The sequence below is a fragment of the Onthophagus taurus genome, chromosome 8 (assembly GCF_036711975.1).
Source record: "Onthophagus taurus isolate NC chromosome 8, IU_Otau_3.0, whole genome shotgun sequence".
Taxonomy (NCBI): Eukaryota; Metazoa; Arthropoda; class Insecta; order Coleoptera; family Scarabaeidae; genus Onthophagus; species Onthophagus taurus.
Window position 1 is genome coordinate 1,784,472 of NC_091973.1, and position 14,605 is coordinate 1,799,076.

Here is a 14,605-nt window from a genome sequence, read left to right on the forward strand (position 1 = left end):
TTTGCAGTAACCAATGTGTGACTAATATTTTCACGCTTACGAACGCCATACATAAAACGAAGACAGCTATTTTGAACCCTTTGAATACGATGAAGTTCATACCCAGTTAAACATGGACCATACATGGCAGCACAATGCACAAAATTTGACAGAACAAGTGTTTCGCACAAACGTTTCTTTGTAATTATATTTAAAATGTGTCGGTGTTGATAGAGGCATCTAACACTGCTAAGACTTCTGAATCGCAGATTGCTGTCGACAAGCACTCCCAGATTTTTTGACTCAGGGTACACTACCAGCCTCTCTCCACCCAAAAATATACCGACACTATCAGAGTCCAAGTTACCAAAGATGACTACCTTAGATTTAGTGGCATTGAGAGTTAGTGGAGCAATCTAAAATAGCGTTCAGATCTGCATTTATTTTTGAGCAAGCAGAAGCGAGGTGTTCCTTTGGAAAGGTGAATATACGTAATAAAAAAAAACTGATTGCAAAAGACTTAGGGTATTGTTTTATGCCTCCTGAACAATTTATTAAAATGGAGCTGACTCATTATTCAAGGTCCTCAATTTGTTTAATAAAAGAATTTTTTAAATACACTTCCCTTTAGATTTTGAACTATGGACTGTATCAAATAAGCTGTGAGCTGACATCTAATATTCATAACCGCAAACTACACTTAATTAACTTCTTAAGCAGTGTCCAGAACCTTTCGCAAACGTCTAATTTATTAAATTAATACAGTACGCCATTATTTTATAATCGTAATTTAATCATCAAAACATATATATTAAATGTGAATTAAATGTGTTAAAATTTTTTTATAAATTAAAATGTATTTATATATTAAAATTAATGATAGATAATTAAGTATATATAATCTTTTAGAAACTTATTTTTAAATTAATTGGTATTCTAGTTAATAAATAACAAAATAATTAATACAGTAAAACATCGATATAACAACCAGAGAGAAAATCATGTACCAAAAGTAAATAGCAAAGATTCCAAGAACAAAAATGTTCTTGAGAGAAAAAAGCGTTTTTGCAAAGTCAAAAAGAAAAAGAAATCTCAGAAAGGAAAGATTTGGGCATGAATAGATATCAAGATGGTAACTATTTCATCATAAGATGTAAACAAAATGTTATTTCATCTGAACTATTATATTAATTAACCATATCACTTCATCTTATGTTATACGACATCATGTGATGGCATGTATTGCTCCTAAGACTCTGTGATATTGACTTCCCAAGTCCATTTTATCTCTTGTTGTTACTTTTGCAGGTTATCCAGATATATTTTTTTTGAGTTCTTTGCAAGATGACTCTGATGCAAAAATCACTTTCAGTTCTTGAGAAATAAATTTTTAAAATGGTCGATAATTTTTTCGAATTTTGCAATTTTTGCCGATTAAGTTTTAAAAAGTCCATCAAGTCTTCAATTTGTTTAATAAAACAATTTTTAAATACACTTCTCCTTAGATTTTGAACTATGGACTATATTAAATAAGCTGTGAGCTGACATCTAATATTCATAACCGCAAACTACACTTAATTAACTTCTTAAGCAGTGTCCAGAACCTTTCGCAAACGTCTAATTTATTAAATTAATACAGTACGCCATTATTTTATAATCGTAATTTAATCATCAAAATATATATATTAAATGTGAATTAAATGTGTTAAAATTTTTTTATAAATTAAAATGTATTTATATATTAAAATTAATGATAGATAATTAAGTATATATAATAGAACGAATTTTAATTAAAAAGTTGTTATTAATAATAAAAATAAAGTATTGTGGAGGTTTTTAAAACAGATAACGCGCCATATTTTTCCACGTGACGTGACGTATCAGTGTAAATTGACGCTTAAAGTTTGTGTTTTGAGAAATCTCGAGTTCCCTTCGCCTCTGATTTAAACACTAAAGAATTTCAATTCATCAATTCGACGAAACCCCATATCAAAGAGCCAAATCGTTTCTTTCAAACGCAATATCGTTTTTAGTTCGATTTCGAACTGAATGTAAAGGCAAATTTTCGCGGTTACGTTTGTTTTGATGCTGTTCTAACCTCAAAAAGTTTCGAAGAGACTTTTTTAATGTTCTCCTACCGTTTTAAATTTATATATCACGGTCGTTTTTCATCGGTGTTATGTGTTATGAAATCAAGGGTTTTGTAAATCGTCCAAGAAAATGGGAGACGTAGCTACTGTTAACAATGAAAACAAGGAGGCGTCTTCATCTCCTAGCAAAGACAAACTTTTCGATCCTTCGGTTGATATGCTTGTTAATGATTTCGACGACGAACGAACTTTAGACGAGGAAGAAGCTTTAGCTGCTGGCGAATCCGAAGATCCTTCTGTTGAGTTAAACCGATTACAAAAAGAAAGTGATATGCCTTTGGAAGAGTTATTGGCCTTATATAATTATCAAGGTGAAAATCAAGAAAATGAGAGCCCTGTTGAAGATGATGTCGAGCAAGGGGATACCATTGAAGAACAAGAAATGGATATTGAACCACCAATGGCACCATCTAAATTGTCTCAGTTATATGGACCAATCCCCGAAACCGATCAGGATCCTTCAAGGCTTTTAAGATGTAAATATAACATTCATTTTTTAACCTCCTTTTAATTTTTTTTCTGATTAAAGTAGGTTCAAGGGTTAGTGAGGAAGAAGAAGAAGATTACGACTACAGCCCAGACGAAGATGATTGGAGAAAGGTTAATAAGGTCACTTGATTTTCATGGTCATAATAATTTTTTGTTTCGTTTTTCTCCAAGTTTACAAGTTGATTTAAAAGTGTTTAAAGTAATTGTAATCATTCTTTTAGAGACTTATTTTTAAATCAATTGGTATTCTAGTTAATAAATAACAAAATAACTAATACAGTAAAACCTCGATATAACAAACAGAGAGAAAATCATATACAAAAAGTAAATAGCAAAGATTCCAAGAACAAAAATGGTCTTGAGAGAAAAAAGCGTTTTTGCAAGGTCAAAAAGAAAAAGGAAAGATTTGGGCATGAATAGATATCAAGATGGTAACTATTTCATCATAAGATGTAAACAAAATGTTATTTCATCTGAACTATTATATTAATTAACCATATCACTTCATCTTATGTTATATGCATGTATTGCTCCTAAGATTCTGTGATATTGACTTCCTAAGTCCATTTTATCTCTTGTAGAGTCAAGATTTCTACAGGGTGTTTTGGTGACTCAGGGAACAAATGTAACCACATGTACTAGAGTGAAAATGATGACGATTCATGTAAAAAAAAATTAGTAAAAGTCCTCAAATTGCAAAGATACAGGCCATCCAAGTTAGGAAATTTTAACACATTTTTCTAAATATCTTAAACACTATTTATGGTAAAGCGTTGAAATTTGGTACAGTGTAAACTAATATCACGGATCGGTACGCGGGAACAGTGCTATACAGGCTGTTCCGAAAGTTTGTTTGGTCAGAACTTTTTTATACGAGGTCGCCAGGATTCCAGGTCGCATCAAATCTCGTTTTTAACAGGCGCTTTCGAAAATGGACGCTTATGTTGGGAAATAACGTTGACGGACCTAACATCGATGTGGAAGGACGGATGCGGACGTGGAATTAATGATGATCCTTGCAATGTTGTAAATTGACACGGTGATATTGCATGAACCACAGTATACATGGTAGTTTCAAATTCATTCTGATTATTCACGTTTTCATTGGAAAAAGCAACGAATAATGGAATAATAAATAGCACTTTAAGTTCAAATGAAATGTTGCCAATAGATATTTAATTTATAATTGGTCCACTAATGCCAATACCGACTCCGGATCCAACTGTCTTTAAAGTAGTGGTGGAACGGATATCTAATATCCGGCCTATCCGGCCATTTTTTAAAACCGGCCGGATACCGGATAGTTACCTAATATCCGGCTTTGACAGGTTATTAAAAACCTATTACTTAGTACTCCACCATTCACAGGAATTAGTTTCTCTTTTAGGTGTTAGACACTGCAGATAATAATCAAGTTCAACCCCAATAGGACTTTTTTCATTGAATACAACTTTATTTATCATTAGCAACCTCATTGTAACAATCCCAATACGATATTATAAAATCTCTTGTTGCAGTTTCGTCTAGTTTTCTGCTCTTCCCTTGTAATTCATCATTCATTACTAACAGAACTGTCGCTGTTATCACCTTCGATTATTGACTAAAGTATCCTCTTTTTAATGCAAAAAGCCGTTTTGAAAAATCACTTTTAGTTCTTGAGAAATAAATTTTTGAAATAATCGACAATTTTTTCGAATTTTGCAATTTTCGCCGATTAAGTTTTAAAAATTCGTATAAAATCCAGTTCTTGGAATATGAGTATGAAAATTTCCCAAAGTGTTAATAAAAGTGTCTTCTTTCCAATGAACCAACCCGTTTTGTAACATAGCTTTTAGTTTTTGACAAAACAATATTTGAAGTTTAGATAAAATTTTCGATGTTGCAATTTTCAAAATTCGCTATAAAATTAATTTCTGGAAGGATCCTTGTGAAAATATCACCAATTATTATTTAAAGTATCCTCTTTTTAAAGCAACAAGCCGTTTTGAAAAATCACTTTTAGTTCTTAAGAAATAAATTTTTGAAGTAATTGACAATTTTTTCGAATATTGTAATTTTCGTCGATTAACTTTTAAAAACTTGTATAAAATCCAGTTCTTGGAATATGAGCATGAAAATTTCCCAAAGTGTTAATAAAAGTGTCTTCTTTCCAATGAAACAACCCGTTTTGTAACATAGCTTTTAGTTTTTGACAAAACAATATTTGAAGTTTAGATAAAATTTTCGATGTTGCAATTTTCAAAATTCGCTATAAAATTAATTTCTGGAAGGATCCTTGTGGAAATATCACCAATTATTATTTAAAGTATCCTCTTTTTAAAGCAACAAGCCGTTTTGAAAAATCACTTTTAGTTCTTAAGAAATAAATTTTTGAAGTAATTGACAATTTTTTCGAATATTGCAATTTTTGTCGATTAAGTTTTAAAAACTCGTATAAAATCAATCTTACAGAATATTGATAGAAACCACCGTTTTCGTATTAAATGCAAAAACGTTAGGCTCCGAATTCAATAACACCAAAAAAAATGAATAAATAAATAATCTGAATTGGCAATGACAAGTGAAAATCGAACTGAGCTGTCATAACTATTATGTATGCAACATGTAAAAGTGTAGATTTAGCTAAATCAAATTTTTAAATATCTTAATTGGTTTAATAAAAGAATCCAAAAACAATAAATTAAGAATCAAAAAAAATAAACAAAAAACGACAACACTAACAGGAATAATAAAAACAGTACATAAAATAACAAGACAAGTAATAAAAAATACTAAAGGAAACGTTCAAAAACTTAGATTACTATTTTTTTGTGCTATTATTGAAATCAGAACCCAACATTTTTGCATTTAACACGAAAACGGTGATTTTTATCAATATTATCTAAGAGTAATAAAAGTTTCTAAACTAAATTTACTATTAGAAACTGCAAAAATAAATGTAGGGTTATGATAGAATAAAAAAGTTCTGAGCAAACAAACTTTAGGAACAGCCTGTATAGCATGGTTCCCGCGGACCGATCCAAACCATAAATTACCTAACGATTTTACATTACATTGGATTATACTATACCAAATCAGCGTTCTACTGTTAATGGTGTTTAAGATATTTGGAAAAATGTGTTAAAATTTCCTATCTTTGATGGCCTGTATCTTTGAAATTTGAAGACTTTTACTAATTTTTTTTTACATGAATCGTCGTCATTTTCACTCTAGTATATCTGGTTAAATTTGTTCCCCGAGTCACCGAAACACCGTGTATACCATGTTACTTTTGCAGGTTATCCAGATATATTTTTTTGAGTTCTTTGCAAGATGACTGACCCAAAAATCACTTTCAGTTCTTGAGAAATAAATTTTTGAAATGGTCGATAATTTTTTCGAATTTTGCAATTTTCGCCGATTAAGTTTTAAAAAATCCATTTCTCGGACTATGAGGTTGAAAATATCCCAAAAGTGTTACTAAAAGAGCCTTCTTTCCAATGAACCAACCCGTTTTGAAAAATAACATTTAGTTTTTGAGAAAACAGTATTTGAAGTTTTAATAAAATTTTCGATGTTAAAATTTTCATCGATATTTTTCAAAATTCTTGAAGAATCCTTGTGGAAATATCACCAATTATTAATTAAAGTATCCTCTTTTTAATGCAACGAGCAGTTTTGAAAAATCACTTTTAGTTTTTCTGAAATAAATTTTTGAAATGATCAATTTTTTCGAATTTAGCAATTTTCGTCGATTAAGCTTTAAAAATTCGTATAAAATCCAGTTCTTGGAATATGAGTATGAAAATTTCCCAAAGTGTTAATAAAAGTGTCTTCTTTCCAATGAACCAACCCGTTTTGAAAAATACCTTTTAGTTTTTGAGAAAACAATTCTTGAAGTTTTGATAAAATTTTCGATGTTGCAATTTTCATTGATAATTTTCAAAATTCGCTATAAAATTAATTTCTCGAAGGATCCTTGTGGAAATATCACCAATTATTAATTAAAGTATCCTCTTTTTAATGCAACAAGCCGTTTTGAAAAATCGCTTTTAGTTTTTAAGAAAAAAATTTTTGAAATGATCGACAATTTTTTCAAATTTTGCAATTTTCGCCGATTAAGTTTTAAAAATTCGTATAAAATCCATTTCTTGGAATACTAGTATGAAAATTTCCCAAAGTGTTAATAATAGTGTTCTCTTTCCAATGAACCAATCCGGTTTGAAAAATACCTTTTAGTTTTTGAGAAAACAATATTTGAAGTTTTGATAAAATTTTCAATAATTTTCAAAATTCGCTATAAAATTAATTTCTTGAAGGATCCTTGTGGAAATATTACCAATTATTAATTAAAGTATCCTCTTTTTAATACAACAAGCCGTTTTGAGAAATCGCTTTTAGTTATTGAGAAATAAATTTTCGAAATGATCGAATTTTGCAATTTTCGCCGATTAAGTTTTAAAAATTCGTATAAAATCCATTATTTGGAATATAAGTATGAAAATTTCGCAAAGTGTTACTGAAAGTGTCCTCTTTCCAATGAACCAACACGTTTTGAAAAATAACTTTTAGTTTTTGAGAAAACAATATTTGAAGTTTTGAAAAAATTTTCGATGTTGCAATATTCATCGATATTTTCAAAATTCGCTATAAAATTAATTTCTTGAAGGATCCTTGTGGAAATATCACCAATTATTAATTAAAGTATCCTCTTTTTAATACAACAAGCCGTTTTGAAAAATCGCTTTTAGTTATTGAGAAATAAATTTTCGAAATGATCGAATTTTGCAATTTTCGCCGATTAAGTTTTAAAAATTCGTATAAAATCCATTATTTGGAATATAAGTATGAAAATTTCGCAAAGTGTTACTGAAAGTGTCCTCTTTCCAATGAACCAACACGTTTTGAAAAATAACTTTTAGTTTTTGAGAAAACAATATTTGAAGTTTTGAAAAAATTTTCGATGTTGCAATATTCATCGATATTTTCAAAATTCGCTATAAAATTAATTTCTTGAAGGATCCTTGTGGAAATATCACCAATTATTAATTAAAGTATCCTCTTTTTAATACAACAAGCCGTTTTGAAAAATCGCTTTTAGTTATTGAGAAATAAATTTTCGAAATGATCGAATTTTGCAATTTTCGCCGATTAAGTTTTAAAAATTCGTATAAAATCCATTATTTGGAATATAAGTATGAAAATTTCCCAAAGTGTTAATAAAAGTGTCTTCTTTCCAATGAACCAACCCGTTTTTAAAAATAACTTTTAGTTTTTGAGAAAACAATTCGTGAAGTTTTGATAAAATTTTCGATGTTGCAATTTTCATTGATAATTTTCAAAATTCGCTTTAAAATTAATTTCTTGAAGAATCGACTATTTTTCGAATTTTGCAATTTCACCGATTAAAATTGATGCAGTATCCATGCCAAAATAATTTACTCAACCCGGGAGATCGACAATAACTGCAATTCTTGAAGTTTTAGAAGAAATAACAAAAATTAATAACTAATTACATCGTATCTCCAGAACAGAAAACAACAAGTACACTGGAGAGGATCAGTATTAGTAGAATTAATAGAATGTACTCTTGGTGTTCCTCAGGGTTCTGTGCTTGGGCTACTTTTGTTTTTGACATACATTAATGATATGGCTCTAAATGTGTTGTTGATATGGCTGACGATACGTCTTTTATAAATAGATCTAGAGACCCACAGAAACTGGAACAGAAAACAGTCTCAGTACTAGAAAAAGCAAGATTGGTTCATTGCAAATAGTTTGAAGTTAAATCCAGAAACTCTCTTGGAGCGATCATATCACTAATCTAAAAATAAAACTTGCTTACTCAATATATTGCCTTATACTTATTATTGATGCCATAAACTTTTATTTCGCTTATTTTTATAGTATAGCAACGTATCGAATAATAGCATGGGGAACTTCTAGTGAAATGGAAAAAAAATTAAGATACAAAAAAAAAGCGGTGAGGATATTGGCAGCGCTGCAACATAGGGACAGTTGTAGAACATATTTTAAAAGAATGTTTATATCGAGCTTTACTGTATTAACAAACTTAACTATACCAGCATCATTTTTATTTCATTTTAATTTTAACTACTATCCATGCCAAAAGTCGAGGCCCCCCACTTTGTCTCGACTTTTGGTACAGATAGTAAATTTCCAAAATGTTTAATAAAACAAGATTTTCATTTAATTTTGTAGACCATTATGGTCGGAAGTGACTATCAAGCCATTATACCAGAAGGGTTATGTCACTACGATGATGCCCTACCATACGAGAACGAAGACAAGCTTCTTTGGGATCCTAAATTGTTGGAAGAAAACGTCGTGGAAGACTTTTTACGGAAAGGAAACACCAGTAAGTCACCTATCCCGTTGGGCACCCAACTTCGCGATGACGAGCAAGCCCTGTATTTGCTGCAACAGTGTGGCCATAATACCGAGGAGGCATTAAGGCGTATCAGGATTAATGTTATACCAAATTCGGATACTATGAGTTTGTGGTCTGAGGAGGAATGTAGAAATTTTGAAGCAGGGGTTAGGTGTTATGGAAAAAATTTTCGATTAATACAACAAAATAAGGTTAAATAACGAAATATATAATTGAAATAATAATTATTAATTTATTTAATAGGTGCGAACAAGATCTGTTGGGGAATTGGTGCAATTTTATTATTTATGGAAAAAATCGGAGCGGCACGATATATTCGCGAATAAAAACCGTTTGGAGAAGAAAAAATACACGCTCCATCCGGGTCTGACGGATTTTATGGACCGATTTTTGGAGGATCAGGATGGTCGTGATCGAAGTTCGTCGCCAAATATTCAGGTAAATAGTACTGAGACGAAAAAATCTTCGGAAAATCTCCCTATTGTAAATAAACCGCCTCCAGACGCATAGCGGAACAGAATTTTCTCAATGTTGTTAAGAAACACTTAAACTTTATTTCCAATATTGAATTATAAATTGAATTATACAACTTTTCTGTTGATTACTAGTCGATTGTTTTTGTGTTAAGTGTTGGTAAGAACCTTATTGGTTTTAGTAGATTAAAAAAAATGGGTTTATCAAAGCAATAATAAAATTTAATTAAATCAGGAAATCTAGTGTATTTTACCAACATTTAAGAATTCTTTAGAAAAGAAATCGTGCAAGTTATGTTTATTATTTAGTATTATAAACCTGTAAATATAAAAGAAAAATATTTTTGTCTGGTTTTGTCTAGAGATTCTTTATTCGAAAGTATTACAAGATAAGTATATATATAAGAAGAGAATGAAAGTAAGAAAAAAATAAGAAACAACTGTTTTATACAGTGTACATATATTTTTTTAAATCTATGTAGAATTTATGTAAATATAGAATTTTGTAAGTGACTTAAAAAACAAATTAAATTTAATTATATATTATAAGAAACTGTTTTTCTTCTTTTTTTTGACATGGAAAAACAGTTTTTGTTTTCGTTGTAAATATAATTTAATATTTATTGTGGTTAATTTATCAATAGTGTACAAAAAAAATAGTTTACACAAAACGATGGTGTACAAAAAGAAATTGTTTATTCTCTTTGTTTATTAATATCCAAAGAGATCAAAATAAGATTGTATTCTTTGTTAAGTTGATCCAATCTTTGTTGCATTTTTTATTTTTTTTACATTCAACATGTCGAGGCAAATTGTACTATGATTAGTTGACATTCTTAAAAAAATGTATTTAACAATAATATTCTAAAATTATTCTGGAGATATTTTGTTTTTTTTTTATCTCCTATTTCCAATTTTCCTTCTTCATCAAACAGGTAAACTATTATAATTAATTAACTCATACACTATTTAAAGCATTTCAATTTCAGTCAAAAATGAGTGAATCTAGAAGTTTTGGAATAAGAAAATTATTAGAATTACGATGATAATGATTTAAAGTAACAGGTAAAATATATTTTCAATAAAACCACACAAATTTAATTCTCAGATTTTTCTCGAAGATTACACGTTGTAATAAATATGCGTTTTGCAGGTTGGAAAGACTCTGTAGTTATTCAACGAAACCGTGAGGAGGATAAAACACTTCATACCTGAGCTGGGTAAGTTAGATCAATTCTGTAACTAACTTTAACACCACTACTATAGTAATAAAATATAAATTTGCGTGTATGTTTGTTACAGAAACCAAACGAAATCAAATTACCACTAAAATTAAACATTAAAAATGTAGTGCTAATCACCATGGCTGTTATGAGCATGTGCAATAGGATATAGTGGTTCCATTACAATTACATTGATGGTTCAAATAGACGAACGACTGCGCGAGGAAAGGAGCCTTATCTTATGAGTCACAAGGTTCTAACATTAATTTTAATATTAAATATGAAAAATACCATATAATGCAGTTATTATAGTCTGGATAGACTATTATAACTCATATTCGCGAAGGGATTTACTCTAATAATAGCAAATTAGATTAGTCAATTTTTCTTAAATAATTTTTTTCTGGAAAATTTTATTATCGAACCTAAATCGTTTTATATCATTTCATAAACTAAAATTGATGCACTTTTATTTAAAACATAAATCACCCCTTTATCATTAAAAATAGAGTTGATATGATATTTTGAAAATTTTTATAATAAATTAGCCAACATTTTTTTTCCGGAAATTTTTATTATCAAACCCTATTTTTTTTATATCATTTCATAAACTAAAATTTCTGGGCTTCTATTTAAAGCATAAATCATCCCTTCATCATTAAAAATAGAGTAGTTATGATTTTTTGTTTAAATTTTAATTTTTTCTCCAAACTTTAATTATCAATCTGATTCGGATGGAGCCAAAAATGTGTGGTTGCTTGGTTGTCTATCCGATGAAGTCGCTCAATCCCTTATATCAAAAAATATACCACATAATTAATTAAAAGAATTTTTTTACCACAAAACTTTTATTACTTCTTTAAAGGTAATACTTAATTAATAATAGTAATTAATAACTGCTATAAGAAATAATATCTTTATATTAAAAAAAATTTTATATCATATTTGAAATTAAAAAAAATTCGGACACGCACTATTGGTCTCGGTGGTCTTAAATGATTTACGACTGATTTTATACCCGTTACATGAAGGTATTTTACGGAGTCGAACGAGAGGTGCCAGGTTACGTTATGTTTCGTTACAAAGCGTAGACCAAATAAGACCACAAAATACAACAATGAATAATAAAAATATGTATTTCTAAGCGTAATGATAATACAAAAAAATTTTGTTGAAGTAATTATCACATAAATAACCACGCCTACAAAGTTATTAACAAAAAATAAACGAACACGCATTCTTAGTGATCTTAAATGATTTATGACTCGAACATGAATAAATAATTACGCAAAACTATCTTTAAAGTCGCTTAGAAAAATTGATGATTTTAATTTTTATATGATTCTTATTACTTCCTTATAGCATTAGAGATATAATCTGAGTAATAAGGAAACAGATTTATTTTAAATATCTACAATGTTTAGGTTTGTTGAAATTTTTTAGTCCTTCGGTGTGCGGCGCAAGTAAAGTGCATATCAATTGTCCATTCGAATCATTGAAAACCAAAGTTTATAACGTGGAATTTCCGAAGAATAACGCTGCTAGCGCTCTGCTTTATCATTCACGGTGCGTACGGGCCGTAGAACTGGGCACCGGTCGGCGGAATTTCAAACAGGCAACGTAACTTTTGGTGAATTACGAAAATCCCAACCGCGAGATACGCAAAGCTGTTGCCATCTCGATTCTTTCTCCTTTAAGTTTCTTTTATTATTACTCACGTGCGTAATACCTATTTTATACGACGCTTTTTAATTACCGCCAATTGAAATGATATCAAATGCATTACTTTTTGTTAAGAAAATTATTACCTTTGAAATAACCGTTTTAACAGCACACATTATGATAAGAATAATAGTCATGAAACATTAACAAAGAATTTGCTATTCCAATGAAGTTCTTTTTTTTTTGGTTTATTGATGTGTTATCAACTAGTTTGGTACAACTCATTTGTAGTAGTGGAAGTGAATTTTTCATTTATAAAGTGCAAAAATGACTACTTCTTCGATTCAACCGGAAATATTCGAAATAGCGAAACATCAGGAATGGCCAAAGTGGATAAAAAAATTTGACGAATACCGAAATACGACCGGATTAAATAACAAATCACACCATCACCAAATTACGGCACTTATTTGTTACATGGGGAGTCAAGCCGAGGATATTTTTAATTCTCTAAAATTGTCTGAGAAAGAGCGCGAGGATTATGAAAAAATCGTTGAGGCGTTTAACGAATATTTCGCAACACATAAAAAAGTTCCTTTTAATCACCACTTCCAAGAAAATGGAGAGATTATGGAAGAATTTATAACAGGTAATGATGACTCATTCGTGGGAATTCTCGACAAAAAAACCCAAAAAACTAAAAAGAAACGTTGGACTTTAGACGTAATGGTTGGAAATGTAACTATAACTTTTAAAATTGATACCGGGGCGGATGTCACGTGTATCTCAGAAAATACGTTTAACACCTTTTTCGGCAACAATGAATTACGGACCTCAGTACGTCGCCTTTTCAACGCGGAGTACACCCCGATGAAATTGTTGGGGTTCTTCTCCGAAACGCTTAAATTCAGAAACAACGAAAAACTTTGTAAAATTTACGTACTAAGCAATTTAGCGAAATCGTTATTGGATGGAAACGTGTGTGAAGATCTCGGAATCTTAAAATTAATGAGCGCATCCGAACCCCCTAATGAAGCAAATTTAGCTAAAAATGATCCGATGCCCCACATAGTACCATTTAAGACACCCCGCCGCATTTCGATTCCTCTATTAAAGGAAATTAAACCCAACTTGGATAACATGGTTCAACAAGGAGTAATTCAATCAGTAGAAGAAGCAACATGGTGCTCTGGATTAGTGATTGCGCCAAAACCGAATTGTATAACAAAAACGGCGAAATCGTTAAGTTCAAAACGTTCAAAGAAAGTATTTCAGCAGAAAGAAAAAAGAAGGGCTAAATACAACACAAGAAGACATCGGCCAAAACAATATTTGGGGTTCAACCCCGACGAAGAAGTGCAGAAAACGTGCACTGAGACAAGAAGCGGAAGAAGAGTTATTCCCCCAAATCGATTAAATTATTAAATAAATTAAATTAATATTAAAAATATTATGTATTATTGTATTGTATTAGTAATAATTACCAAAGAATATATTTTTTTAAGTTAAATTTGATTAAAAATTGTGTACTATAACGACTTGGTTGAGAGAAATTTATGTTGAAAAGAATCCGGAGAGAAACAGTGGATCATGAGGATCGAACCTTACCTATGGTTTTACCATAACCGGTCCAACTGGTCCAGGAGAGCCGAATGTGCCTCCCGCACCGCTATGGCCATTGTATCAAGGAATGCGGCCCGACACAATCCGGGCCCCGCAGAAATCCCTATAAATTTCAGCATGTTCTCTTGCAAAACGAAGCAGTGGAAGAAGAAGAAGAAGAGTATAAGAAAGATCGAACTGTGGAGGTCGAAGATCGAAGAAGAAGAGAACCAGAGAAAAGGAGGAGAAACATGGCAAAATGGCGTCGGATCTGTTTTTCGCGCAAAGACACGTTACATAAGGCGATTTTGCTCCGGGACAGAGGCGCAGGAGGTAGAAGTCGAAAAACGCCTGTTTCGTTTCGGTTCTTTTGTCCAAAACTCGCGGTCCGAAGGTCGACGAGTCCGGAGCGGAGCGGAGCGGTGGTCCGGAGAGGCTGCGGGTACCCCGGACCGACATTCCAAGTGTAGGCGCTCGTACCTGTGACGAGGAGTAAAGAAAAACGCCGTTCGGCTAGTTCTCTGCCCCTTTGCCTTTCGCTCTCTATCTCTCTCCGTCCCTCGCAAAAGACGCCGCGAGGACGGAACAACGGAGAGGGAACGACCGCGTCTGGACGGCAAAGCAAAAAAAATTAAA

General features: G+C 31.1%; 1 protein-coding gene across 3 annotated transcripts; it reads left to right on the forward strand.

Moving 5' to 3' along the window:
• Positions 1-1,807: 1,807 nt before the first annotated feature.
• Positions 1,808-10,362, forward strand: LOC111415076 (mesoderm induction early response protein 1). 3 transcript variants are annotated; one of them, XM_023046571.2, is made up of 4 exons: positions 1,808-2,605; positions 2,659-2,738; positions 8,820-9,200; positions 9,253-10,362. In XM_023046571.2, exons 1-4 carry the CDS (start codon positions 2,200-2,202, stop codon positions 9,517-9,519), a joined length of 1,134 nt encoding a protein of 377 aa, XP_022902339.1. In that variant the 5' UTR covers positions 1,808-2,199; the 3' UTR covers positions 9,520-10,362. The 3 variants fall into 3 exon arrangements, with proteins under 3 accessions (XP_022902339.1, XP_022902359.1, XP_022902348.1); XM_023046591.2 differs by having other exon boundaries at positions 2,659-2,729; XM_023046580.2 differs by having other exon boundaries at positions 2,662-2,738.
• The last annotated feature ends 4,243 nt before the right edge of the window (positions 10,363-14,605 follow it).

What these genes read in the sequence shown, in the direction of transcription:
- LOC111415076 (XM_023046571.2), top strand. Translation starts at nt 2,200, where the DNA reads ATGGGAGACGTAGCTACTGTTAACAATGAAAACAAGGAGGCGTCTTCA. An exon ending in TCCTTCAAGGCTTTTAAGAT is followed by an intron (nt 2,606 to 2,658) that starts GTAAATATAACA and finishes TTCTGATTAAAG; the next exon opens with TAGGTTCAAGGGTTAGTGAG. An exon ending in GATTAATACAACAAAATAAG is followed by an intron (nt 9,201 to 9,252) that starts GTTAAATAACGA and finishes TTTATTTAATAG; the next exon opens with GTGCGAACAAGATCTGTTGG.